The sequence below is a fragment of the Sinocyclocheilus grahami genome, unplaced genomic scaffold, assembly GCF_001515645.1.
Source record: "Sinocyclocheilus grahami isolate Dianchi unplaced genomic scaffold, SAMN03320097.WGS_v1.1 scaffold394.1, whole genome shotgun sequence".
NCBI lineage: Eukaryota > Metazoa > Chordata > Actinopteri > Cypriniformes > Cyprinidae > Sinocyclocheilus > Sinocyclocheilus grahami.
The window spans coordinates 1,180,397-1,208,133 of NW_015505573.1; the positions used below are offsets into that span (position 1 = coordinate 1,180,397).

The window sequence follows — 27,737 nt, forward strand, 5'->3', positions numbered from 1 at the left end:
TACATTTGAAAGACAAATGTTGTACTTTTCACTCCGCTACATTTCTATCAAGGTCCTCGAAAGTCGTTACTATGTAGCAGCTTTGAAGGAACTTATGACTTTAACTTCACTACATTTGAAAGACAAATGTTGTACTTTTCACTCCACTGCATTTCTATCAAGATCCTCGAAAGTCGTTACTATGTAGCAGCTTTGAAAGTTGATCAGTAATCACTCTTGTAGGGCTACATGAAATGATTTCCCAGCATTTTTTGAGCACTGACCAGTTCCAAATGTGATATTTATTTACAATTCAATATTAAGAAGTTAATATTGTGGTATATATTGTCTGATTTTGCTAAATTGTGTAAGTGAAAATATTACCTATAAAGCCACAGAAGAACTGTTGTGCATCTCCTAATAAAACACAAAAGGTGTTTGACTGAAGCAGCACTGCACAGACCTTTCTGTGTGTGACATCAAAGTACTGCAAGCATGATTAGAAAACATTTTATAATTTTAGTTTTGATGTCAAATAAGTCTTGCTGTTTTGCTTTTTTGTTAAAGCAGTGTTGCTGTTGTAAAGTTATACAGCTACAGTTGTGTTGCTGGGTTTTAAAGCAGGTTTGATTTTTGATTTTCTTCCTTATCACTCTGTATTTACAGGATTTCACTGTCCACTCTGTTCAGATGTGGATGAATGGCTACACATAGATGTGTGCACACACTGTCAGAACTGTGTGAGATACGGTTTTAACATTCTAAAAGCTCTTTATTCCAAAGATACTACAAGCTAGTCAGTGTATTCAGTATTGTAAGTTATTTCAGAGGTATTGCAAGTATTACATACAACAATAATAAAACAGTGCATTGACATAAAAAAGGAAATGTACTTTTGGTACTTAAGTATTTTAAAACTTCTGTACTTTTACTTAAGTAAAAATCTGTCTTTACAACTTTCACTTGTAATGGAGTAATATTTGACCAGCAGTATCTGTACTTTCACTTAAGTAATAGAGTTGTGTACTTTGTCCGCCTCTGCATTTAGGTCTTTATTACTTATTTATTACTGCAAATATGGATGCATATTAAAATTATTTTTTTATTATTATTAATTTTGTACTTTTTTACATTGATCCTAGATGGAAGCTCCTGTATCAGTAAACAAATGTTTAATGAATTTTGTGTGAAGACAAATAAACAAATAAATCCATGGTTATTATGCAACTTAATATAAGTCATAGAAGGTGTAATTAAAACAAAAGGATTCAAAACCATCATAACAAACTCTGACATTCTGTGATGCAAGTAACGAACCTTAAATAGATTATGAATATACAATACAATTTTTTTTTTTTTATGAAATACAATGTATAATAAATGTAACCTGGGAATCAGTGCAAGGGACAGTGCCATACAAATCTTGTGTGTTACCAGTCCCTCCTTTAGAAGTTCAGATTGTGTACTGGCTTGACAGTTTGAATGTTCCTTATTAATATTGTGAGGTTTTTGTCTACAAAGAAACTTTTACAGAGTCAAGACACAATGGTAACAGGGGATTTCGGTCATTGTCCAGCCCTATCTGACATTCTGATTAGTACCGTGGATACTTAGCTTTTAAGCTATACCTCAACACCATATAAGCATTTTACAAGAGAGGCACTTTTGACTAGCTAAGCCATTGCTTCCTACTTGTGCATATGTGTGTGTCTCAGTTAGGTCCAGTCTTTTTTTTTTTTTAAGGAAAATAATGGGCATTAGATTTGGCAGTTTGGTGGCAGGCTTTACAGAGCTGTCTTGCCCTCAGAAGGTCAATCTGCTTTCTTGCTTGCTTAGTTCCTCCTCTTCCTCTGGGCTCAGATTATTTCCTCTTAGCCTTTAAGAGCAAAAAAAGAGCAAAAAGCCATTCACCGGGCATGGGTATTAATGTAATAAAGCGTTTAATTTCTATTGAGATTGAATGGTATAAGATGTCACAATGGAACCTGCAGTTAAACACCCGACTATAATCCTTTCAGCAAAATGTAAACAGTTAAACGACCATGAATAATTCATTAAACAGTAAAAAATAAAAAAATTATTTACAAAAATGTCTAACTATTATTTTGGCCAGAAATATTGTAATGAATAAATAATATGCAAATGTATACATTTCACATGTGACAACTTGAGTACACAATTTAACTTGTCTGTTAACACTTCTGTTGAGTTTTGACGGAATGTATGCTATTGTGGTTTTATTGTCGTCACCCGTTTATACATTGATGAGAAAAAAATATAATATTGGGAATTTAGTTTGGCAGACTTTATATATAACTTAAGAGGGTTTGAACTAGGTATTTAAAACCAACATACAATACAACTGTTAGAGAAAACACACATTGGTCTGATTGGACCTTTGACTCAAGTGAAATGAATGAACATTTATTGAGTAAAAACAAGCACACACAGTCAGCTAAAATAATTAAATATGACCTTACCAGACTTCCTTAACACTAGAGTTCATTTTCAGTGCCTCTATTAGACACTCAACCCCCTCTCTGCTGATTGAGTTTTTATTTAGCCTAAGTGAAAGAGAGAGAGGGCATGTAAATCTCAGGCATACAGACATGTAAATCTCATAAAGAAATAAATGAATAAATAAATAACTAACAAAGTGGATTAAATAAATCACTCACCACAATTCCTCCAGAGTTTTGCTCTGACTGATAAGTTTCGCCAGAGCACATGCACCTGCGCTGCCCACACCATTATCCACCAGACTGAAACAAACCAACATTATCACTAGCCACAAAAAATAGCACATGCTGCGTGCATACCATTGCTTGGTGCTCTGCAAATTTAGTTTCATTTGACTGGGCAATTTCACTATTTAGCATAAACTTTTTTATTCATATGTATACATGGAATGCAGAATTATTGTAATATAGGATTAAGATATAGGACTAAGACAAGATTACCTTAGCCATATTAGCGTTGTGCTATTTTTCAGTGCATCTGCCAATGCCTCAGCTCCCCTGTCCCCAATTTTATTACCCCAAAATCTGGAAATAAAAAATCAAAATGGAAATACAATTTAATAAAGGCACAGTATTGGAAGATACAAAAATGTACTACTCTCATTATTGACCTCACCCTAGAAACTGCAAAGACTGGTTGTAGCTTAGGCCTTCTGCCAGCTGCTCTGCTCCCTGCGATGTGATGTTATTATTTCCAAGTCTACAAAACAATGATATATTTTGTATGAGAAACATGTTTCAAGATGTGCAGTACAACCTGAAAAAAATGTTAAATGTTAAAATAATCAGCATCCCACTGGCCAGAAAAAGCACATAATAACCTGACCTGAAATAAGCACTGACCTCAAAGACAGGAAGTTCTGCTTTGATTTTAACAGCCAAGCAAAGTGTTGGGTGCAAGCATCTGTAAGGTTGTTGTTAAAAAGCCTGCAGAAATATTGAGGTAGTAATGAAACTTGGTTATGCTAAGTAATATAATAAAATATAAGTTATGCATAAAATGCAGAGTTAAGATGTTCAATATTCTCACGCTATTTTTTGGAATCTTTCACACTTCATTCCCTTTTCCAGAAGTTTCCGGATTCCTTCATCTGATATGTTATTGTTCCTTAAACTGCAGGATTCAGAAATTCTAATAAATCCATTTGCAAAACAGTTTTCAGAAAGAAAATGAAATACCCATATATGAAAAAATCTGTCACCATGTACTTTTCCCCATATCACTCCAAACCTGTATTACCTTCTTTATTCTGTAAGATATTTTGAAAAATGTTGGGGTCCAAACGACATTGTACTTAATTGACTTGCATTATATGGACAAAAAAAGAGGCATTTTCAAAATGTCTTCGTTCATGTTTCACAGAGTAAAGAAAAGCATTCAGGTTGAGTAATTGAAAGAACAAGTAGATGATGAAATTTACATTTTTGGATGAACTATTCGTTTAAGCAACAATTATAACAAAACCTCTTACTAAAGGGAGTGACAAATATGTAGACATGGAAGAAGCTGCTCCACGCCCACATCTCCAACTGAATTGTGGTCCAACTGGAGCCCAACAGGATTCCGCAGGTACTTCAGCACATACGCCAGCGCAGTACATTCCACTGGTCCAATGTTACAGTAGGTGAGCTTCAGGTGCTCAACGTCCAACTTAGCCATGGTATCTTGAGCAATACTGCTGTCTTGCATTTCATAGATACACTTAATTAGCCAAACAAAACTTGGCATGGCATGCATGCTCTTCTTTTCACCCTCTACAGGACGAGGAATGGACTTGAAATGTCTCTGCATACTTTTAGACAAAGACTTAACTACCTGCTTGGCCTTGCGTTCCCGCACAGCAGTAGGACAGCAATCCAGCAGGAGATTATGGTGCCGCTGGGATAAAAGTCCTGACACAAACTGAGCTGTAATCTGGAGGTTCGGTGTCTCTGTCACACGGGACTCCCACCCCTCTACAGAACTGTCAATGCAGTGTCCCAGACATCTTTGAGACAGGCCCGACAACTGCTTGTACTGGGGCTGAAAGAGTCTGTAGATAACAGAACGATCGCTGTTACGATTCAGAACGACATAGAGAGCAGCGAAGAAGCATTGTAAGGTGATGTGCAGAAATTCATAGCGTTTACAGTCTGTAACAGATAGGTCATTGCAGTAAATGAGGAAGCCCATGCTAACATCCTGTTCTGTGAGCCCAATTCTTTGCAGCTCATATCCTGAGAACACATAACAAGAGGCTCCCAGACCTTCCAATGCCAGCTGTCCTAGTTTTAACACTGTGTCCAAATGTTCCTCCAACCAGGCCTTTCCCAGGACTCCTTGGGGCTGAGATGACTTTCGCTGAAAGAAATGCTGTAAGACCAGGAGGTAGACATCAGTGATAGTCTGGGGAATACCATCTTGACCACCCAGAAGCTCCAAGTGGCACTTGGTCACAATCCAGCAGAAGACTGGGATGTGGCAAAGACTTAGCAAAACCGTGTTAGCCTGGAGGGACTCTAAGACACGTCTAGCCATAGCAGGGTCACTGTGATGTTTCCTAACAAAGCAATCAATACCTCCAGGAGCAAAACCCTTCAGGAGCACTTCTTTTCGGAGATAGTGCTTCAGCGATTGGCCCACAGCCTGTGGCCTGCTAGTGACCACCTTCATAACACCCTTCATTAGCGTACCCTGCAACAGATTGAAAAGCAAAACAGGTATAGGCACTTGCTTTGTGGGGCAGCAGTGGCGTTCTTCATCTGTGAAACCCTGTTTAAACTCATCGAGCCCATCAAAAGTAAAGAGGACCAAATTAGGATGGTCTAGGATGAACTGGAAAACCTCATCCTGACCTCGATCAGGCCAGCAGCAGTGCAGGAAGAGGAGCTCTTTCAGAGACAGCTCTCTGGGCTCTGCGTTCAGCTTGCGGCAACTGAAGGGGAACAGCAGGAAAGTGTTTGTGAGCAAAGCTTCTCTTGCCCAGAGCAAGTGCAGTCGCTGAAGCAGTATGCTTTTGCCACTTCCTGCCTCCCCAGACACAAGAAAGGTGTCAGCATCTTCATTAAGAGTCCCCACGGGACCCACCACATCCTCCAGCCCTAGCGTAGTAGTTTCACCAGAGCCATCTATTACTTCAAGAAGTCCATCGGTGTAAATGTCATCCAAGGAGAAATGGCCTGTCCCGCCATATGTGCTAAGGGAATGGGACTGGGCAGCAACAGAGCTTTGCAGCTTCTTCTGGTAAAGCATACAATCTGGAGAAACAATGTAAAGTAAAAGACAAACTGTATTGACAAATGTATAGGTTGTATTCAGTACATTTAAAGTTATGTTTTTGAGCATGTAACTATGAGAAATAAATAAAATAATGGAATGTAAAAACGATTTTAAAATTGCATTGGTTAAATAATTTATTTCATAATTATTTACATATTTATATTTAATATAGTGACAATGTAATTATAAGTGCCAACATAATTACGCCAATCTTGACAGACAGTAACACCGAAGACAAAGACATGCAAAGATACCCTGTCCACACAACTGAAAAATGTCTCATACTGGCAGAAAGATGATTTTCTTTATCTTCAGGGTTTGGTCTGGTTGTCTCTGTTTGCTCTAGATACTGTAGTAAGGTCTTTGCAGCAGTTTCCCCTTTAAACCTGACTTGGTCTAACAGCCTCCGAACCTGCCACAATCCAACAAGATCACTGTCTATCCACAAGTACTTGACATTTACTGTTAACAAGCTTGAAATATTTACATGCCAAACTGAATTACACTTATCAAGTACTATAGGAAAATGGTTACATTTTCAGAGTAAAATTTAAGGGGGTCTGAATACTTTCCGTACCCACTGTATATATCACAGTGTGACAAATTTCAATTGGCAATTGTCTGAAAATTGTTCAGCAATTCAACAGTCAGTACCAAGGAGTAGTCATGAGGAAAAGTACATGACAGTTAGTCATGGAGTACACTAAATTTCAGGGATTTCATAACACAAATAAACTAATTAATGGATTCAAGTAGTGTTCAGATAAGTTACCTGCTGTGAGGGTGTGTATACAGGTAGTTGCACCACATCACAATCTTTAATGGTGAAGCAGCCAGTTGTTAGTAAAACCTTCAATGCTCCGTCAATATTATCTCTGAGCTTTCTCACTAACACTGGCCTGTCAGCCAGTAACGTTAAAGTTGCAGTGTCTGGTCTGTTCTTGCCCACCTCAGCACATTCTTTCCCAAAACACAGCCCAGCCTTCTGCTCCTCAGGTAAGACTTGGTTCATCGCAGCCAAGAGAAGGCTGCATGCATCTTCTCCTTTATCATATACCACATCTAAAAGTTGCCTGACTTTGTAACTTAGAGCTTTCTCTGCCACGTGTATGCTTAAGTAATCCTCCCAGACAAGAACCTCCCAAGCCAGGAGCAGATCCAGAACACAATCCAGAGGTTCGGCACTTCCTCCACCACACAGGACTGACAGAAGCTCTGCACGCTGTTTTAGGATCAACTGGTGAGTGCTCATAGTGGTACTCAGCCTTGTCTCAAAACCAACAGTCACAATCAGAACCCAACTACAGGGATGAGACAGAGAAGACCAACAACATCACAACGTCTCACTAATGAACCATTTGTACATTTATATTGTTGCATTTATTAGATATCAAAGAGATGTCATACATTTTTATGATAGGCTAATACTCTTAACAGCTTTAAGCACTAATTTCCTCATTTTTTCCCAAAAGCGGTCTGTGTTCCCGTTGCTTATTTTTCCTAAACTTAGGTCTAGATTAGTACATGTTGATTGTACTTTTAGTTAAGCAAGTAACATGATAAAAATGATAAATAATAAATTTAATAAATATACTCCGAAGACATTAGGAAACAATGACGTTAAATAAAGAAAGAAATAAAAACACTTACCAGACAAGGTCTGAAATATCTCCTGAAGGTCATTGTTCCTCCACTATAAAGGTAAAGAAAATGTCTCATTCATGATCATACCTGTACGCGTAGGCTATCATTTAAGAACAAAAGCGTCTGTGTCATTAGAAATTTTCGATATTATATCGCAAACGAAAAACGATTACAAACGTCTATTTACGAGATATTCCCTAACTATGATATGAAAACGCCACGAACACATGCTCATCTGTCCTTACAGTCCGTTTAGCCACTTTATGGTAATGATCGTCCGAACTGAAAGTGAAAGAGGCGCTGATGTCCGAATCTTCAGGAAGTCCTTAATTACTATCGAGTCGGTTTACTCATAAAAAGAAGTCTTATTCTAAACCGGTTGCAGAGAAGACCGAGGGTGCTGTGACACTTTGTTTACACGTCAGTGATTGTTGTTTAGCACAAGGTGTCAAAAACTTTGATTTAATATTCACATATCTGCTTCAGTTTGAAAAAGTTTTGAATTATAGGCTTCTCATCGCTTATACTGCGTAAAGTTCGTGTCAAATACAAAGACTGCTGTTACTAATTGCTTTTTTGTCCCGTAAACCCTAATTGTATTCAATATAAAGCTATGAAACTTCTGCTGTCACATCAGGAGGGAGGTGCTCATGTGGTCCAACGCTCCTCGGGTCATGTAGGCAAAGTTTGGGGCGTGACAACCGCGTTTAAACGCGGAAGGTTAAACGAGTTACTCCCTAGATGACAGACAAAATAATAAACGTAGCCAGTGTTGCCAACTTAGCCATTTTGTTGCTAAATTTAGCAACTTTTCAGACTACCCTAGCAACTTTTTCTTCCAAAAGCACCTAGCAACAAATGTAGCTATTTTGAAATTGTATCTGGCTACTTTTAGCAACTTTTGATAAGTGGCTCAAACTATAAAAAGGCACACATTTTCCATCTAAATTTCACAAAAAGAGGAAACCAAAGATGCCTAGCAGAACACACATCACGTGAATTAAGTTACTGCTATTTGCAGTTGTTCAATTTGATAATAACAATAATAATTTAATAATTGTTCATTTATGATACACCTCGTTAGTAGCTTACCTGTGATTGTTGATCAGTTAGTACACTGTAAGAAAAATATCTAGAAAAATGGAAAAGGTACTAGTTATTTTCCAGGACATTATCCATTATCCATCATCCGTTGTAACCTGAAACACAAAATCCAATGCATAATTTAAAATGCAGGTAAAAACCTGTGAATTCTTTTCTTAGAGTGTAGCATACTGACTACTAATACACTGCTTAAAACTATAATTGTTCAGAATGTGTAGTTTGACTAGTTTACTAGCTAATAAAAAAAACTTGTAATCGTTCAAAACTGTGTAAGTGTTCAATAATTCAATGTTGTATATAAAAAAAAATATTATTTATATTTTAACATTATATTACGCATTTATATTATTTTACGAACAAATCTAAATTAACATATAAAAATATATTTTTTTTTAATGTAGTGACAATTTTGCGTCGTGATTACGTAATGACGTCATCACGCAATGACATCACAGCGTCATTTACCAACTTTGAGCAACAAATCGAACTTCCTTTAGCAACTTCCCCTGAAAATTAGTTGGCAACACTGAACGTAGCACTGTTTTGGCTTCTTACGGCTTTGAAAAGTAAACATGGACGCCACTTTCACAGTTGTAAAGAAGGATGCAGAACCACACTTCAAACACAAGAGGGAAGTCTAGCATCATACATTAGGGAAGATGGGGGACGCCCCCTTAAGAACAATATGCATTTACCTACTTTTAAATTGCAACATATTTAGAAATAAGTTTAGAATTTGCAGGTTGATGCTGCACCAGCCGATGTGATTTTAAAATGGAAATAAATAGATGCATTTATATAGCGCTTTATTGTGTTTTGTTGTACACCCAAAGCGCTTTACAATCGTGTGTGGGGTCTCTCCTCTCTCCTCAAAATGTACAATTATTCAAAGAGCCCAACTTACTGGGGAAAGATGGCCCCCTACCTGGGGCAAGTTTACCCTGGGTAAACTTTTACAGAATGTATAAATGACTTTTAATATTTACATTTACATTTAGTCATTTAGCAGACGCTTTTATCCAAAGCGACTTACAAATATAATTCGTATTAAAGAAAAATACAAAATCAGCTAGTCTATTTAAATTGAGTTTTGACAGTGTAGTTGAACAATTGAATATCCAATGACAGACCAGGCTGAATCCCAGTCAAACAGATTTATTTGAAAGGTAAACGATTCTATGACTTATGTACAGATATATGAATATGTAAATATTTAAATTGAAGATATGTCATAATAGCAACTTTAGGAATTCAAATTGAAAGATATCACTTAATTAATCTATAGGTTTTAATGGATAGAGATGATGTCTGGAATGTAACTCTTGTAATTATTGTATAATAACCCCATGAATTACAATAAGTATTGAATTAAATTAATACAAAAATTAAAATTAAAAATTTAAGTATTAATTTAACTCATGAGAAAAAATGCAGTGAGCTTTAATAAATATTTTATATTTATAGTCCATAGTTTTATGTTAATATTCTTGTGTTCAGCCTGTATTTTTATTTATTTATTCTTTATTTTAGTTTTTTTTTTTTTATACTATTTTCTATCATTTCTCAACAGTGTTTAAGAAACATTTTCAGACAACTTAAAATTAAAAGCAAATTATTTAAATAATTTTTGATTGCTTAATGGCCCTTAACTGCTTATAAACCACTCAAGGAAATGATTCTGTTCTGTAGGCCTATAGAACATACTCATTCCACAAGTAAATACTGAGCAGTTTATTTATTTTAGTTTGCGATTCTAAATTGTCAGTTCTGGAGTATTACTTGCTCAAGTAAAGCAATATATTATGATATATTCTGATGATGAGAACCAGCAGTCAGCTGAGAAATATATGACATTTATGGCGGTCTGGGCAGTGGAAGGTGCTGTGAGGGTTTGGTGTTGATCCTGTTTGGGGGCTGTCTGGCTTTGATGAGACCAGAGCTGATCAGCATGATGTCTCCATCCCTCTGTAGCTCTGTCATCCACAGTGTAAAAGACAGAGCCTTTTTGGCCAAAAGGACCATAATAAACAATTCTGCACAACAGTAATGGCCATTTACTTCTACTGAGGAGAGACAACCAAATTAGCTAACGGACTCACTCTCTTTAGTATCTCTCAATGAACTTGTCTATCATGCTGAATGTGGTGCATTTCTGGCATTGCATTGGACACAGAAGGGCAGTCATGCAGTGGCCAGCTGACATGTGCTGACAGTGACAACACAATTAGCCATTGACTCAGCCGAGGAACAGAGCAGTAGTGTGCAGGGCCAGGCAGACATTGTAAACAGATTACCTTCAGTATGCTACAGCTGTCTTACTCGTTTTTTTTATCTCCGATTTTTTAGAAGTTGCACTGTTACACACGCAAAACTCTCATCAAAAAAAAAAAAACTTCAGAGCTAGGAAAAATATTAAGGATTTTAGCCAAGAAAATGAAATTAGACGCCCTGGTCAAACCAGGCTTATTGGCATTAATGTTTTTCATACCTAAAGTGTGTGTGTATGTGTGCCAGAGATATGTGGCTTCTCCAGTCTGTCTTTGAACTACATAATAAAAACATGAGAAATAGAGTTGTTTTGTTCCTTTATTGCCTGTTGTTTTGTCATGATTGCTTTATCTCATATTCCCTCATGTGCCATTATTAGTTTGGCATCTCTCTTATTGGTGTAGAATATACAGCTCTGACGAGTCCGAGAATGACAGATGTAATAACAAACAGTGAGGTGTGGGATGTCTTGTTGATTTTCCACAAAGACTGTTGGGGTACAGAGAGCAGAGTTCTGACAGAAATGCTAATATCCTAATCAGAGAAGTACCGTGAATTAAACTCCCTTAGCATAAATGTTTTTGTCATTTCTTGTCATTGTTAATATTGGAGGACATGAAGAGATGCAGGATTTTCACTGTCCCCTCAGCATGACGGGGTGACCATGTGATAGGCTAACATTTGTGGACGATACAAGTGGTTCATACCGCATTAACCCGAGAGAACATGAAATGAATAGGCTATCCACTTTTCACAAGTCTAAAATAGCCCACATACTTTCTATATAAATAATCTTTAAAGCTAGAGCCTGGTCTGCACTCAAAGTGTTGGACTGTGTTTACATTATTAAAGAAGAGGTCTGCTTCACATCTCTCACATCAAATGAAAACTATGTAACAGACATAAATTTGTATTTCTGCCCAGCACACCTTCATGACAACACAATTTATATAGCATCTAGTTCTATAAAAACCATCAATTAAGATAGATAGTCTCATATCTGAACAAGTTTGTTCTTCCGTTTGATCAGACTTCAGTTGTGTTCAGCCTAACAACACTTCATCACACATGCGTTGCAGGACATTGTCAGTTCGCACTCTTTTTCTGAAATAGCACATCAAAGAAATAGCTAGGTGTTTGAGAGTCTGATGTCAAACTCTGCCAGCACAGTGGCGGACAATGGCTTCAAACAGACCGGGGAGGCAAGCTGGTAAGCGATGTCCTAATTGAGTCGAGTCTTGGTGAAATTGGAAGCCAATTAGTGCGGAGCTTAGAGAGACATGCTCTGTCAAAAAGAAAGAGGTCAAATGTCTTTCAGAGAGAGAGAGAATGGAACAGAAGAAGTGCCAGCGCAGTCGCAGGCACGCGCCTTTATTTGTGTGTTTGTGTGGTTGCGTTTGTATTGAGTTTTAATTGACGAGAAGATTAAAGCTCACTTCTCTGCAGTTTTCAGCGGACGGCTAAAAAGAGAGCGAGGGAGTGAGCGATATAGTTAGAGGAGGAGTGCGGGGCGTTGTGTGCGTCGTTGAAGGTTAGCTCTGGCTCCCGCTGCGTGAGCACTGCCTGAGATGGGCTACTTGTTGGACATTCATTATCAAACCCTGTTTGGTCCTTTCATCTGCTGCTCTGCAGAGCCCTCCTCGCAAACTACAGAGGCACCTTGCAGCTTGACATCTTTCCATTCACTCTGTACCTTAAACAGCATGCTGCCACATCAAAGCAGACACAAGCCCTTTGATGTTTCAAAAATAAAGAGCCCCAATGATCTACTCAAAACCAATGGAACTTTTTGGTGCCTCGCTCTCCCATATGCTCTCTCTCGCTCTCTTCCTCATTTTGTTGGCATCTGATAGACTTCATCACAGCTTGAGGAAGATAACCAGGGCCAACAACGTCCCGTTTACACATTTGAAAAAATTTGAACAGTGTGTATGCATGGAATTAACATATCAAGGACTATATGTAATGTCATGTGCAGATAAGAAGAATAATTGGAATGTAATTCAATTAGATTCACACTGTGAAAATGTCATGCTCCCATGCTTAGTGGAGAACATCTACAGCATCCTGCCTATGAATTAATTATTAACTAACATTAACACAGATTAATAAATGTATTGTTCCATGTTCGTTTGTATACCGCGCGCAAGGTCAAGTCTTCTTCTCTGTTTTTAGTGTATCTCTGTGGCAGAATTACAGCACCACATGCTGGTCTGGCATACTACAACGTTTTGTGTCGGTTTCGTGGTTTCGTGTGGATGCAGATATTTCTTGAGACGAGGGGGGAAAAGATCGGATAGGGAAAGCTCTGGCTTCGTGTGGACGTGCCTAAGTTATCTGGGATTTCAAACAGTTTACAAAAATACTATAAAAACAACTTGCACATAATGTCATGCAAGAACACACATTTGGGACCACCAATCCAGAGGTGGACTCATGCAGCTGGTGGATCGAGTCGTAAGGGTGAAGAGACGAAAGTCAGCGCTTTCTTGCTTATCACAGACTGATTCACCATGAAAAGACTTTCAGAAGAGCAGGTGACTCAGAAGGGAACACTGAAGTTATAAGTGAAGCATGTGGCTCTATAGAGGGATTACAGGAGGAAACACTCAAGAATATGCAAGTGACTCATAAAAGATCCTGCAGACTTTTGAAAAAGTAAGTGGCTTGAGAATATCAGAAAGAAAAAAGAAGAAAAAAAAGGGGCAAGTGAAACCTAATCGGAGACAGGGGTTCGTGTGAATCCAATAACCTGAGCTGAGAGTAAAGATTTGAATGTTAAGTCCGGATTTACTGGAGAACTTGCTCATGTCTACTATTTGTAATTCATTGGTATATGACTTTCTTCTGTCAGATGAATACAATCGGAGTTATATTTAAAAAATGTCCTGGTAAGACACAGGCGTAGCGTAAGTTCCGGTGAGAAGTGATGAACACAGAAGCGCAGAGGCGAGAGCAAAACAAAACACCCGTCACAAATTAGAAATACAAAATGAGGATTTGTAAAGAAAAATGTCAGAGGACTTCGATATAAGCCAAGAGGAGACTAGTTTTCCTTTGCTAAACAAAGGAAACATTGCTTCCTTTGCATCTGTAAACAAACCTTGGTTCTTGCGAGACTAGCATATTCTCACCGTACCTTATGCTACGCCTACGTCCTATGTCATCCGCCCTGAACGCCACTCTCTAGCGAAAGCATGTACGACAGTTAGCGGAAGCTCGAGATTACTGTTTATGAAGTTTAAATATGAATATTTTTCTTACAAAAATTAATTGATTCGCTTCAGGAGGCCTTTATTCACCCTCCAGAGCCATGTGGGACACTTTTTATGATGGATGGATGCGCTTTATTGGACTTCTTTTGGACTATTGAAAAATAACACCCATTCACTGGCATTATAATGCTTGGAAGAGCCAGGTCATTTTTTAATATAACTCCAATTGGATTAGTCTGAAAGAAGAAAGTCATATACACCTAGAATGCCTTGAGGGTGAGTAAATCATGGGGTAAATTTTCATTTTTGGGTGAACTATCCCTTTAATGTCTATAAAGGCGTGTTTATGTTGTGACAGTAGGACTTGAGCCCTGGTCTCAGCAAAGTAACTAATTTCTCAATGATGAAGTGCTTTTAAACATGCCATATTTTGTTTCTCTTATCAGTATTAATTTACCATGATAAAATTTTATAATTACAGGGCTCTTGTAAAAATAAATATAGCCCTCAAGCATTTTCTCTTTCTTTTCCCCTCTTCCTCTCCTTTTGAATAATTCACTACAGTTCATTAGCTCTTGAGTTCCTGACTGTTTCCATGTTTCCACACACCCTCACATTTCAGTCACATGATTTGTGCATTGTGTATTGTGCATTACAATAGTCCAGTCTAAATTTAGTGGGTACAGGATCTAACAGGCATGTTGTTGGTTTAGATGCAGTGATAAGTTTATTTAGCTCTTCCTGTCCTATAGCTGTAAAGCACTACACCCTGGGCTGATGTGGAGATAGTTATGATGGACCAATCAGTCCGAAAATATTATTACAAATAGTTGAAGGTCATTTTCTGAATATGTTTTTCTTATGTATTTTTGGAGAGTTCTGGGAGACTTAGCAATCAGCAATGATTTTTTTTCCCTAAATAAATTCTTACGATTTATGTTAACTACGTACATACATTCTTCAATTGTATCAAAGTATTTCCACAGCACTGCAATAGACAGAGTCACAGCCAGTGTTATTTTCATATTATTTATTTACTAATATAGTAGCCTATTTATTCATATTTTAATTAGCTTTTATTTTTCTGTTTACATTTTAATTTTTGTTTAAGTTATGTTTTTTAATATTTCTATTAGCTTTTGTTTTTAAGTTACATTTTTTTAAAACTTATATCAATTAGTTGCTAAGGCAATTGGTTTTTAAGTTTAAGTTTGTAATCTCATATTTATATTTCAGCTTTGATTTAAGTTTTTTATTTCAGCAAAATTTGTTGTTAGTTTTAGTATCAGTCAAAAATATCACAGGTCACACCAATAACAACACTGCTCAAAGCCATTATTTTGATGGGATCCCATAAACAGTAGTAATTATAACAATAACATAAAATCAATAACACTAGTCATCAGCTATGTTTCAGAATTGGTTTCTACTTTATTTAAATTTATGTTAATATTATTTGATTGAAAATAGTCAAATATTTTCTTAAATGTAATATTTTGTAAAACACAAACATACGAAGACTTACATTGCATTGCGTACTCATAAACAGAACCAGTCACACCTCCATTTACCATCTCAGCTGTCAAACATGCCTTTGTGATTACAAAGGGATGCTCTTAATCTCAATGACTGTTATCTCATCATACCCTTAACAGCCGTTGCTGTGGAGCAAATGTCAACAGGGCACCGAGACCTTGAGTGCTACAAACAAGCCTCAAAGACAGATAGAGGGAATGTGAACTTTAGCACTCTGTCAGCTTCTCGCCTAATTCAGTGAACTTGACGGTTTATAAAGTGCTTTATTTTCGCCCATCTTCTCATACATAAAAGCATGCCACACCAATTAGCTTTAATTCACTTTTTTTTCTCCTCTCTCTTTTCTTTTCATGCTTTCAAGCCTGCAGAAAGCGCTATGTTCCAATCATTTGCATTATCCAGAGAATCTGCTTTGAAGTTGTGAGATACTGTAAGAAAAAGGGCTCCACTTATCCCACAGAAAAAAAAAATTCAAAGCCTCTAAATACTCTGGAACAGATGTACATTATCATTGGATTTGCGTTTTCGCCTCTTTGCTCCTGTATGGTTAATAGTGTAGCGCATAGTCGCGTGTCCCTCACATCCTCTGTGTTTAGCATCTCCACTCAACAGAAGCTAGCACCCCACTGGGCCAATCCGCACTTCAAAGCACTGTGTCTATCTACAGGAGACAAAGCGCACTCCACACATATGGAAGCAGCCTCCTCACTCACGCTCAAGTCAATAGCATCACCCGCTTGCTCGCTCGCTGTCTGTTTGTTTTTGTGACACAGAGATATGGCTCTTTCACAGCTATAGTCCTCACCATCCTCACCACACAAATCCAGCACCCATTGTGAACCTGGTGTCACTTGTTTATACTCTTGTGAAAATATCTGTTGAAAAAAAGTCCCTAGAGAGAGGAATGTAGGCAGAGAGTGTGTCATCCTACACACACTCACTCAATAAACAAAAGCACAATAGAAATCAAGAAATGTTGTAAGTACAAATGGCACTATACAAAATAGTCGATCATCCAGATAAATAGAGCAGAATCTGTCTACATACTGGTATCACCACAGCCGTCTGTTCATGTCATATTTACAACCATTAGACAACTGATCTTATCAAACATCTAAACAGTATCAGCGTGGTGATTGATTAAAGGATAAACAGGAACACTGCAGGACAATAATGAAATAATATAAATTAATCTGCTGTGCATTTACATGTTTTGCACATGTGGCGTGTTTACAGTTTTCAATTTCTCATGATGCCGTGGGTTGGTTTCTTTCTTTCCTTTAGCAGCAATACATGTTTAAGAAATGGTCAGAATCATTTAAAATGACAACATCTCACCACAAGGAGAGAGAGAAAATGAGAGGGAGAGCTAAGCTCCATACCACACAATCATTCCCCTACAACAGCAAAACTGAATGAAGGTCGAGTGTCGCTAACTTACTAGCTGTGATGAAGCTGCAGGTGGGTTTTCCAGAGATGCTCTCATATTTCCACTGTCCTCCTAAGCAGCAGAGTCAGCCGATCTCACTCTAAACCTATCAGTAAGTTGAACAGGTTCTAATAACCAAACATAATGAACACATCAGAGATGTATATCTCTTTTTATGTAACTATTGTCCATATTGAGGCCCAACATTTTTTGTAGCTTTCAATACTAGATTTTTCTGTTTATAAAATCATCAAAAAAGAGAGATGAGATCAATTATATCACACAAACCTGGAGTATTAAAACACCTGCTGTGAGCTTCAACACACACACCTGTTTTGCTGAGTCCGAACAAAGGCTGTTGTGTTTCATATTCTTCCGTAGTGCTGTTTTCAGTTGCACACACACTCATTAGCTCTGTCAGTGGAGTATTGGTGAGTTATGGGAGGACTGGAGACTCCTAGGCGGTGATACTGCCATCCTGCCCCTGAGGAATGAGACAGCTGCCATACACACTCACTCCCCCTAGGTGACTAGGGATACATCGAACCTAAAATAGATTCATAATGTACTATTTAAATGCTGTTTAAAACTGCTGCAGGGGAACAGATGAACTCCTAATAAACCAGACTCCTTGTTTTCTAGCTACCCATCTCACTTCTGCCAATCCTGAGCTAAAGGCACTACCATACTGTCTAAAAGATCCTAATTCAGTCTGAGGACATATTCTTGGATTCTGAAAGAAATTAAAAACTCTACATGGTGATTCTGTACCAAAAAACAAAACAAAACTTCAATCCAGTGGTTTACAGCTCCCTTCAAAACCGATAATATTGTCTTGTCAAATCAATGACTCAAACGTGAAATAAACCTGAGAAATAAAAATACTATTTTTCCTTGGCATCATAGATTCCTTTACACTTTACAACTTGAATTGCCTTATGAATGAACTGATAATAAGGAAAAGTTGAAACCACAACTAAACAAGCAAAAATACATTATCGGGTATAATATTGTGTCATACGATATAAACTATATTCAATGTTTTCCAATCATTTGATTAGACCCATTTTGACTTGCCATAAACGTGACAGGAATATGCTTTTCAAATAAATATTTTTTTTAACAAGCTTCAAAACATTATTCTACAATCAGAAGATTATTTTAAGAACTCATATTGTCTGATATACATAATTACACTATAAACTCTGATGCCTAGTGTTCTTAGAATGCAATTAGCTTAAGTTACGGGGACAGAGAAAAAAATATGAATAGAAATGTTTCAGTAACAAAGCTTACAATGGATTTAAATCCGATACATCTTGACATGACTGCAGATTTGTGGGATATTACAATAGAGAGACAAATAAAAAAAAATCTCAATAATAAAAATTGTCAATAATACTAGAGGTAGCAGCTGATTATGATGCTCTGTTTTCTTCATGTAGATTTTAAAGTGTAGAGTGAAGTTCTCATACTGTCCTTCAACAAAGTCCTTTTTGACAGTTTGAGCGTCTTTACTGGCTCTTTTATATACATGTGTCCTGTATTGCATTTTTAAAGGTGTTGATTCAGATCTGTTGTTTCGGAGAGAGAAGCTCTTCATAGATAAAGTGTCTCGAATGCAATGGCACAAGAAGTGCTTTTCAAGTGGTCTTCAGTGGAAAAAAACAAAAGAAAAAAACAATAACAGCATAAGTGTAAAAAAGACACCTTAGGCACACATAGACGCGCAGATCGTGCGCGCGCGCGCACACACACACACACACACACACACACACAGACAAAATGTATATTACACAACCAAGGAATTGTATTCCTTCAAAAGTGGTTTGACAACTCAAAATTCTTCATTTAACAGGGCTGACTACCTTTTCAACCAAACAGACCAATCAGATAAGAATTAAGAGAGGGAGAGAGATAAAACAAAGGAGGCAGACAGAGTGATAGAGAAAGAAAGAAGAGAAAAGGGAAAGATAGAGCCCTTACGTAGTAAGTAAACCTCTCCTGCTGCTAAAGACAGGACTGAATACAATAGCACACATTCAAACTGACTCACACAACCTCACACACACACACACACACACACACACACACACTTATATATACAAATATTGTCTGCCACTTTGGCATGAAAATGATTCTTTCTGTCCTTCTCAGCCTCATTGTGGCCATGCAAGAAGATTTAAGATCATTTGTTACGTTCCTAGTGGTTCTTCTTATTTAGATCCATTAAGTAGGCGTCTGTGTTTTACTCTTCAGGACTGATAGAAGTGATGGTAATGATGATGATGTTCATGATGATGATGATGCTCATGCCGCTGGACCACCTGAGCTAGTCCTCCTTCATACAGCACCAGACTGGGCAGATCCCTCACATGCTCTTTCTCTATGACTGGGCCAGACGTCACAGTCGGCCCAGGAGCCCGATAGTGCAGCCCTTCTTTAGGCCTCTGCTTGTGTCGTCGATACGGACCTGAGCTTTGGTGCGGAGGGGTCTGGTTGGGGACCGCTGGGGGAGGGGGCACTCCTCTTCTCATCACCCGACCAGCGGAGGCCAGTGTGGGCGGTGTGCGGTGCGTTTTGGGGGAACGAAATGCGTGTGAGTGCCGGGAGAGGATGGCAGGAGGATCCGTGGTCATGGTCTGTGAGCGCCGATGGTGAGCGGAGTATGCGTGGACATTCTCGGGTTCCTGAGAACGTGAGCGCGTCTGATTGGATGAACGCGTGGTATTGTTGAGTTTTGCTGGTTCTGTGGCAGGAGCTGCTAGAGGAAGCACAAAATATTTTGTTTTAATTTTATTATTATTATTTTATTTTATTATTATAAATAGGTTTTAATAGTATAAAATAATAGATTATTCACCACAAAAGAGTGTAAGTCTCAAGTTATTTTATGATCTCTTGCACATCTTGTATTACTATATGATATGTTGAGGTTAATGTGGGCCAGCACTAAACACAGACGTACAAGTGGTTCAAAACACTTTAAAAAAATTTTTTGTGTATTATTAAAAAATATATTTATTCATATTTATAAAATCTGCAAAATATATAAATATACTTTTATCCATTGACAATTCATGTTCGTTTATAAATCATGAAATAATGTCATAAAATTTTAAATGCTAAAAATGTATATGTAAAAACGTACATTAACCATGATTAATAAATTATGTCTTGTGAAAAAGAAATGCTCTTCTTTTTCACAAAGGCTATAAAGTATTAAACATTGTTATTTCACATAAGCTATTGCAACTACTGTAATGGTAATGTACAGAATCTTATAGTAATGTGTTACTGATGCATCTGAGATAGCAATGTTTTTGGGCAGATTGCCTGTGACTGGATCACACAAGACCGATTTAAACACCAGGTGTGAGTAGGGCCTAAATGAGAAAGCTCTATTGTCTCCATTTACTTTTTTGCAATTAAATCTGTACCTGTTCCAAAGCGGGATGTGTAGTTTTCAATGCCGGCCAGGTCAAGGTAATGGTTTCTTCTCTCCAAGTTCTCATCCACACAGTGCCGCTGACAACCTTGCTGGTCAGCATGGTAACGCCTAATACAACAGCATCATATTGTCATGACAGAAAGTACATTGCTCTGAGGTTGTATACACAAAGCAGGCTTGAACCAATCTATGTCCATTTAATGTTAATTTCTTAAAAGATTCAACTGTGACATGTTCTTCTGAAGTTTATATATTGTAGTTTTATGTAACAATTACAGACACTAATGTGTGAAACTGATTTGCATATGATGTGGTCTGTTTAGCTTAATTTCCTAGTACCTAAGAAAGGCTCTTGACTTTTTCTCTGAAGTCTTGGAGTCCTCAATGCACTTTTCTCCCTTATGCTTGGGATGGGGAGTGTCTGATTAAGACAGAGTGAGCGAGAGAGGGAGAGAGAGAAGAGGGGGTCTTTATCAAAGAGAACGGCGTTGAGTTGCATAGCATCACACACACACGTGCACATATACTGCAGCATCTTTAAAGACCAACTAAAATAAGAAAGAAACCTTTGTTCCCTGCTTTCTATTTACTTTGAAGGTTCGTAAAAGAAGAAAAAACAACAATGCTTCATTTATTCTATTTTGAACTCAGGCCTCATATAAATAAAAAAAACACACTTGTGAATTTGCATGAAGACAGCTGCTGTTCAAAGGCTCTTCTCTTTCAAATACATGACGGGTATAAATAGCCCAAATGACAGCACTAAACAAACAGAAACACTTCTGTTTCTTCAGAGTACTTTCTGTTCTCCATTACATTGCTTTTTACCAAGTAACACGGTTAGAAAGTGGCTAAATGTGGATTTATTTATTTTTCAAACAGCAAAAGACTATCTAAAAGAAGACTTTCAGAGAGGGATAAGATAGCATTTTCCAAAAGAAATCCAAAAGCTCAGAGCTGCAGAGGTTTGGGTTTTTTCTTTCTGTCGTCTTCTGCCTTTGAATATGAACTCATCTTACAAGAGATGCAATGACATGGAAGACAAGAAAAGGAGGAGGGCAATAGTGTAGACAGTGTAACAAGAATTTAGAACTGTTCTCCCAAAAATTCTGTCATTGTCTACTTGCCCTCATGTTGTTGTTGTTTTGGGGGGGGGGGGGGTAATTATGGAACACAACATTAATGGTATTTAAAAACATGTTCAGACTGCACTTGTGCAATTAAAAATTAAAAACAAAAAAAAACTTTAATTAGACACCGCGTGTCATTTATTTATTCTATTTTGAACTCAGGCCTCATATAAATAAAAAAAACACACTTGTGAATTTGCATGAAGACAGCTGCTGTTCAAAGGCTCTTCTCTTTCAAATACATGACGGGTATAAATAGCCTCTATATTGTCATGGCCAAAAGTTTTGGCAGTGACATAAATTTTGTGTTTTGCAAAGTTTGCTGCTTAAACTGTTGTGGTGTTCATTCACATTGTTTCTAGATTATTGTGTAGAGTGATCAGATGCATTTTAAATAACTGCTAAAAGCTTCATTGGCCAAAAAATGAACTTTACACAAAAAAATTCACTGTTTTTTGATCCTGACACAAAATGACCAGCTAACATGAATTGACTAATTATATCAGCAGCACATGTGAAAGTGTGAATGAGTACTAGTCCGGTGAAATCACTATCATACTAATTAGATTGTAAGAGCAGACTGATTGCTATAAAAGGTGGGAAGAAGCGCTTCCAATCACTGGGCCCTATCATACACCCGGCACAATGTGGCGCAAGTGTTTTTACTAGTTTCAGCCCGATGCAGTTCTCAGTTTCCCATTCTGCGCTGCGTTGTTTTTTCCGCCTTGTTAATAGAATAAAACGTCCTGCAAGAGCGACTTCTTCCAACGATCCATGAGCAATCTGGTGATAATCTGTGCATTTTCGTACTAGTCAGGTTAATCACTATCATACTAATTAGATTGTAAGAGCAGACTGATTGCTATAAAAGGTGGGAAGAAGCGCTTCCAATCACTGGGCCCTATCATACACCCGGCGCAATGTGGCGCAAGTGTTTTTACTAGTTTCAGCCCGATGCAGTTCTCAGTTTCCCATTCTGCGCTGCGTTGTTTTTTTCCGCCTTGTTAATAGAATAAAACGTCCTGCAAGAGCGACTTCTTCCAACGATCCATGAGCAATCTGGTGATAATCTGTGCATTTTCCAGCATGATGGAGCACCATGTCACAAAGCAAGAGTGATAAAGAAGTGGCTCGAAGATCATTACATTGAAATTTTGGATCCGTGGCCAGGCAAATCCCCGTATCTCAATCCCATAGAGGACCTGTGGTCAGTCCTCAAAAGGCAAGTGGACAAGCAGAAGCCCACAAAGTGTGACTCCGAGAACTAATAAGGCAAGAATGGATCTCCATCAGTCAGGATTTGGCCCAGAAGCTAATATCCAGCATGCCAGAGCGAATTGCAGAGGTTATGAAGAACAAGGGTCAACACTGTAAATATCAGACTCATTATATTTTTTTGCCAATAAAAGCCTTTAAAACTTATGATATGCTTACCATTGTTTTTCAGTATACCATAGAAACTTTTAATGTTTCTATACAATTATGTGGAAAAATAATCTACAAATACTGAAGCAGCAAACTTTGCAAAGCACAAAATTTATGTCACTGCCAAAACTTTTGGCCATGACTGTACATTTCAGTTTGACCATCACACAAACCTGTTGTCATATTGACTTCTTAAATAGTGTCTTTTTGTCCTTTTTGATTAAGTCTGATTGATCCAGTTACCATTCCATTCCATCACTGTATGGAAAAGAGCAGCACCAAATTTCTGCTAAAATACCTTTTGTGTTCCATGGTAGAAATGATACAGTCATATAGTTATGGAACAACATGACGGTGCGTAAATGATGACTGCATTTTGAGTGAGCTCTCCCTGATATCTCTCAACTAATTTTCTGTTGCTCGGAGAAAACTCTCTCTGTGTACCTGTGTTGGTCTGGGTGCAGTTTCTCCATCTCCGGCTGGAGTCTGGGGCGACGGAGAGCTTCACCCTGAGGGTCTTACTGCTACTGGGGGAGTGATTCACTGATGCGTCCACCACCTCATAAATGGTGTGCAGTAGACTGGTGATGTCCTGGATGCAGGGGGATAGAGAGGGAAAAATAACATGAAATTAAGACATCTTCACTGACACGAGACGGTCGATTAGTCTTTTATATGCTGTGGAAGCCTGTACGTGATAAATGATAAGATACATGCATTATTATATGTCCATAATAATGTGTTAATTAGAGTCTCTATAGCCTCAGAGAGGGAAGACAGATGCTGACAGCAGTGGAGAGCACATGTGCACGCAAACATGAAACATGCTATACATCTGAGGCGATTTAGCATGTGGAAATGACATGTAAATGCAGAGCAACTATGAGGCTGAGAAAAACAGGAACTGTGTGGCACAGTGGAAGAAAAAAAGACAGTGAGCGACATCTATTTAGTATGTCCTGTTAGTGTTGTCTCTGTTGCTGGGCTTTCCCATGACAAAAGATAGCAGTCACTGTCCTTAGTGCACAGAGGTCTCGGTCTTACCTCTCTTGTGACCTTGCCATTGTTATCGAAGTCATAGAGGGTGAAAGTCCACTCCTGCCTGTTATCTTCTTCAACTGATACGGCGCACTCCAACTCCTGATTAATAAACAACAATGGATAATCATTGTTTCAGTAACACACGTTTAAAAGACTGTTCATAAATTCTGGGTCGGCATGATTGTGTTTTAAAAAGAAGTCTCTAATACTCACCAAAGATGCATTTGAACAGAAATACAGTAAAACAACAATATTGTGAAATATTACTACAATTTAAAATAACTGTTTTCTCTGTTTTAATACATTTTTAAATGTAATTTGTTCTTATGAAAGCAAATCTGAAATGTCAACAGCCACTGTGTCACATGATCCTTTAGAAATCATTCTAATATGCTGATTAGGAGCTTAAGTAACATTTCTGATTATTATCAATCTTGAAAATAGTTGTGCTGCTTAATATTTTTGTGGAAACTATGATACATATTTTTCAGAATTATTTGATTAATAGTAATTTCAATGTAATAGAAATTTATTTGAAATAAATAAATCTTTTGTAACATTATGTCTTCAGTGTGACTTTTGATCAATTTTTTAAAACGTACACCGTTCAAACTAGGCTGCTTATGTTGAAGTGTTTGGGATGTGGCTTTTAATGATGAGACCTTTTTTGTAATCAGGCTCTCAAAAAGTATATAACAATTTGGATATAGATTTATCGGCCAACATATCGGTTATCGGCTTTCAAAAATAAAGAATACCGGTTATCGGTATCGGCCAAAATTTTCATATCGGTGCATCCCTACTTTTAATGCTTGAATCCTGGCTGAATAAAAGTATAAATTTCTTTAAAATGCCTACTCAACATGTATGTGTGTTTTATACTGACCTCAAACTGTAATTGTTTGTGTGGTCCAACAGTGGCCGAGCCTTCAGTGTCCTGCATTCTCTCTTCCACACTACAACTGTCAGTCTTCTCAGGGGGCAGGGCCACTACATGGGGACACAAATTCACATAATGATAAGGGAACAAATGTCATACTTAAGAAATGCTCTTGCTGTATTTTTGTATTTTTTTTGTCTTCGTCTCATTTGACTGTACCTCTACCTTTTGTTCAAAAGTGCAATTTTTTAATGAGTAAAAAATACTGAGAAACAGCTTAATGAGCATATATGCACTAAAATAGACAGAGAAGAGAGAAGGGAAAGAGTTAAAGGAGAATGCCTAGGAAGCACCCAGCTATTTTTGAATCCAGCCATGTCATCTGAACTATTGCAGTTCAGTGCATTACACTGAAGACATTCATAGTCTGATAGTATGGGACATAAAACTTAAAACAGCCAAAATTTGCTATCACACCCTGATTTTAATCTCAGAAATAGCCTACATGTTCCTCTACACACTTTGTTAGAGTCTTGGAAAACATGGATGGACATGTAGCACACGTAGCTTACGTAGCTCATGTCCACATCTCAATTCAGGACCACTTTTTGTGCAGTGGCAGAGCTTTTACAATGGATCACCCGAAAGCAGCTTTACAAAGAAGAGCGTCTTACATCCTCCACTAAGGCAAAACTCTCTAAGATGTTTAGGAAGGATGAGGAAGAAACCTGAGGAACCAAGACAGCAGATCAAAATGTAAGCAGTTTAAATCAAAACAATGTGGCAGCATTGACGTCAATGATGTTAAACGACACTGGTTCCTTGCATGTAACTTAACCAACTGTGACATGTCGAGTTTAATATGTCACAACTGAGATTTGGGTTCTTTGGCTGAAGAAAGCAAGATTTTCTTTTTGGTTTGTTTTCCATACAAAACTATTGTAAGACTTGGAATATTTAGAGTCTTTTGGGCTACCTTTATTGTGCTGTTTTACCTCTGAAGCTTCACAGTGTCTGTACATTGAGCTTAACTGCCTTCTTTTGTGTTCCACAAAAATAAGTCATACAGGTTTAGAACAACACAATGACAGAATCTTCATTTTTAGGTGAACTATTAACTTTAAGAGCAGACTATGGGAAATCAGCTCTGTGCCTAGCTAACACTAAGTATAAAGGCATAAACAGGCCTAACTGCAACCTAAGGCCAGACTTCAGAAACATCCTCGATATCCTATTTGTGTCTATGTCTGAAATCACAAGCAAATTTAAAGTGAGTCGCTATGAAAAACAAAGTCTAACAGTGGCCCGTTCTGATGTTGAGAATGCCTGTTAGGACTATTCCTGAACTAAATACCCAAATTTCAGAAGCAGTTTGTCTCTTTGTGTAATAAGATGGAAATGTTTTAAACAAGAGCAGATCTAACGCAGCTCAGTGAGGACATGGCTCAGCACCAGGCTGAGTCCTGCAGGCTAAATCCTCCCCCCTGCCCCAAATCCCTGTGCTTTGAAGTTCCATTCTCAAACCTTTTGGCCCAGGATCAGTCCGTCTGTAAAACAGAATCTCTAATTAATTAAGCAAAGTCAAATCTGAAACACTGTTTGTTGTACGAGCCAAAAGGATAGACAGACACAACAGTATCTCTCGCTGTCTTCTCTCTCTCTCATTCACTTCTCCTCCGCTGATCCGCTCAGATCAAAGAGGACCTGTCTTGTCCCTCTGCAGCGAGAGGCAAGGGAAGATGAAAAAAGAAAAGAAAAGCACCAGAGGATGAGCGCAGTCATCCCAGGGAGCTTTTACAGGTTTTTTGGAGGGAAACAGTGTCAGATCAGGGCTTTTGATCAGGGCCAGAAACTCAAAAGCAATGCTGAGCTCCAGGGCCAAAGCCAGCCATCTCACAATATACAGGAGCTGTTTATCTAGAGGACTAACAAATGGTCACAAAAAAACTATACACACACACACACACACACCATACACACAAAGGAAGTGCTAACTCTCACAGCAATAGTCAAAGTCCTTCCCCACAGACTGATGAGACAGCCAAACCCGCTACAGAGCTCCGGTGACGGAGCTTAAAAACCACGCTATACAACACAGAGGACAGCTTGGCAGCATCCCAAAGGTGGCTTTGAATCTAAAGGTTCACCAGGAGTTCAGAATAAACTGTGTTTTGACTGGTTAATAGCTAAAGCAGGGTGTGTTTCCTCAGTGTAGATATTTGGTACAGGCTAAAGTGCAGTAAAACTGTTACAACAAGTGAGTAGAGTTTTTGCCTAAACAATCTTTTAACATGCTGCTATGAACTTGCAAACTATGACGTCCTAATGACAAATCCAGCAGGTTTGGGGGAAACTAAAAAACGACATTGCTCCCATTAAATTAAAAAAAGCTACACTCAAGGATATCTTTCTCTTACATGAATTTAAATACACTGGTATATAACCACTGTCTTCTCTCTGTGTATGTGCCAAAATAATACATGACAGAAGCATGAACATATGATTAACAAAAATCTTTGTTTTGCATTTTCAAAGATCCACTAAAAAGGTGTCAGATCCAATTCCATAGGTAGCAGACAAGGTACAATTTAACTAATGATTATGAGGCAACAATAACACCATAAACATTGTCCTTTGACCCACACAGATAACTTTAAAGCACATAGCCTATAAGCTGTAAATGTTGTTTGAACAGGAATCTGACCCTGTTGTAGCCTCTTGATCATGACCTTCAATTCACAGTCAAATGATTCGATTTTCTTTTGCCTAAACCCTATATAAGAATCTTGATCCCCAAGCAAATCTTTTTATTACAACAGGAGGTGGAATATCAGCTTTAAATCCTTATCTGATTCTT

The 27,737-nt window shown here is 37.9% G+C and overlaps 2 protein-coding genes across 4 annotated transcripts in view; both read right to left on the bottom strand.

Moving 5' to 3' along the window:
* Positions 1-1,172: 1,172 nt before the first annotated feature.
* Positions 1,173-8,162, bottom strand: LOC107550289 (nucleotide-binding oligomerization domain-containing protein 2-like). 2 transcript variants are annotated; one of them, XM_016231549.1, is made up of 11 exons: positions 7,408-8,162; positions 6,530-7,058; positions 6,043-6,169; positions 3,971-5,735; positions 3,529-3,612; positions 3,342-3,425; positions 3,115-3,198; positions 2,940-3,023; positions 2,658-2,741; positions 2,460-2,543; positions 1,173-1,855 (listed from the first exon to the last, which is right to left on the bottom strand). In XM_016231549.1, exons 2-11 carry the CDS (start codon positions 7,007-7,009, stop codon positions 1,783-1,785), a joined length of 2,949 nt encoding a protein of 982 aa, XP_016087035.1. In that variant the 5' UTR covers positions 7,010-7,058; positions 7,408-8,162; the 3' UTR covers positions 1,173-1,782. The 2 variants fall into 2 exon arrangements, with proteins under 2 accessions (XP_016087035.1, XP_016087036.1); XM_016231550.1 differs by lacking the exon at positions 7,408-8,162 and having other exon boundaries at positions 6,530-7,061.
* Positions 8,163-18,118: 9,956 nt separating this feature from the next.
* Positions 18,119-27,737, bottom strand: part of LOC107550290 (protein naked cuticle homolog 1-like) — a 38,631-nt gene continuing 29,012 nt past the window's right edge. Inside the window, exons 3-8 of one of the 2 annotated variants that reach the window (XM_016231552.1) lie at positions 24,887-24,990; positions 24,004-24,099; positions 23,404-23,551; positions 20,744-20,825; positions 20,394-20,512; positions 18,119-19,714 (exon numbers count right to left, since the gene is read on the bottom strand). In XM_016231552.1, the coding sequence (XP_016087038.1) occupies positions 19,209-19,714; positions 20,394-20,512; positions 20,744-20,825; positions 23,404-23,551; positions 24,004-24,099; positions 24,887-24,990 (1,055 nt within the window). In that variant the 3' untranslated portion in view covers positions 18,119-19,208. Of the gene's footprint in view, positions 19,718-20,393; positions 20,513-20,743; positions 20,826-23,403; positions 23,552-24,003; positions 24,100-24,886; positions 24,991-27,737 lie in introns of both variants that reach the window. The other variant, XM_016231551.1, reaches the window with a different exon arrangement.

Bases quoted from the DNA above. Each gene is read 5' to 3' on its own strand.
- LOC107550289 (XM_016231549.1), bottom strand. From the start codon at position 7,009: ATGAGCACTCACCAGTTGATCCTAAAACAGCGTGCAGAGCTTCTGTCA. The intron at 3,024-3,114 runs GTGAGGTCAATA...TTTTATTTCCAG, and splicing joins CAGTCTTTGCAGTTTCTAGG to ATTTTGGGGTAATAAAATTG. The intron at 1,856-2,459 runs GTAAGGTCATAT...TTGCTCTTAAAG, and splicing joins TCTAGTGTTAAGGAAGTCTG to GCTAAGAGGAAATAATCTGA.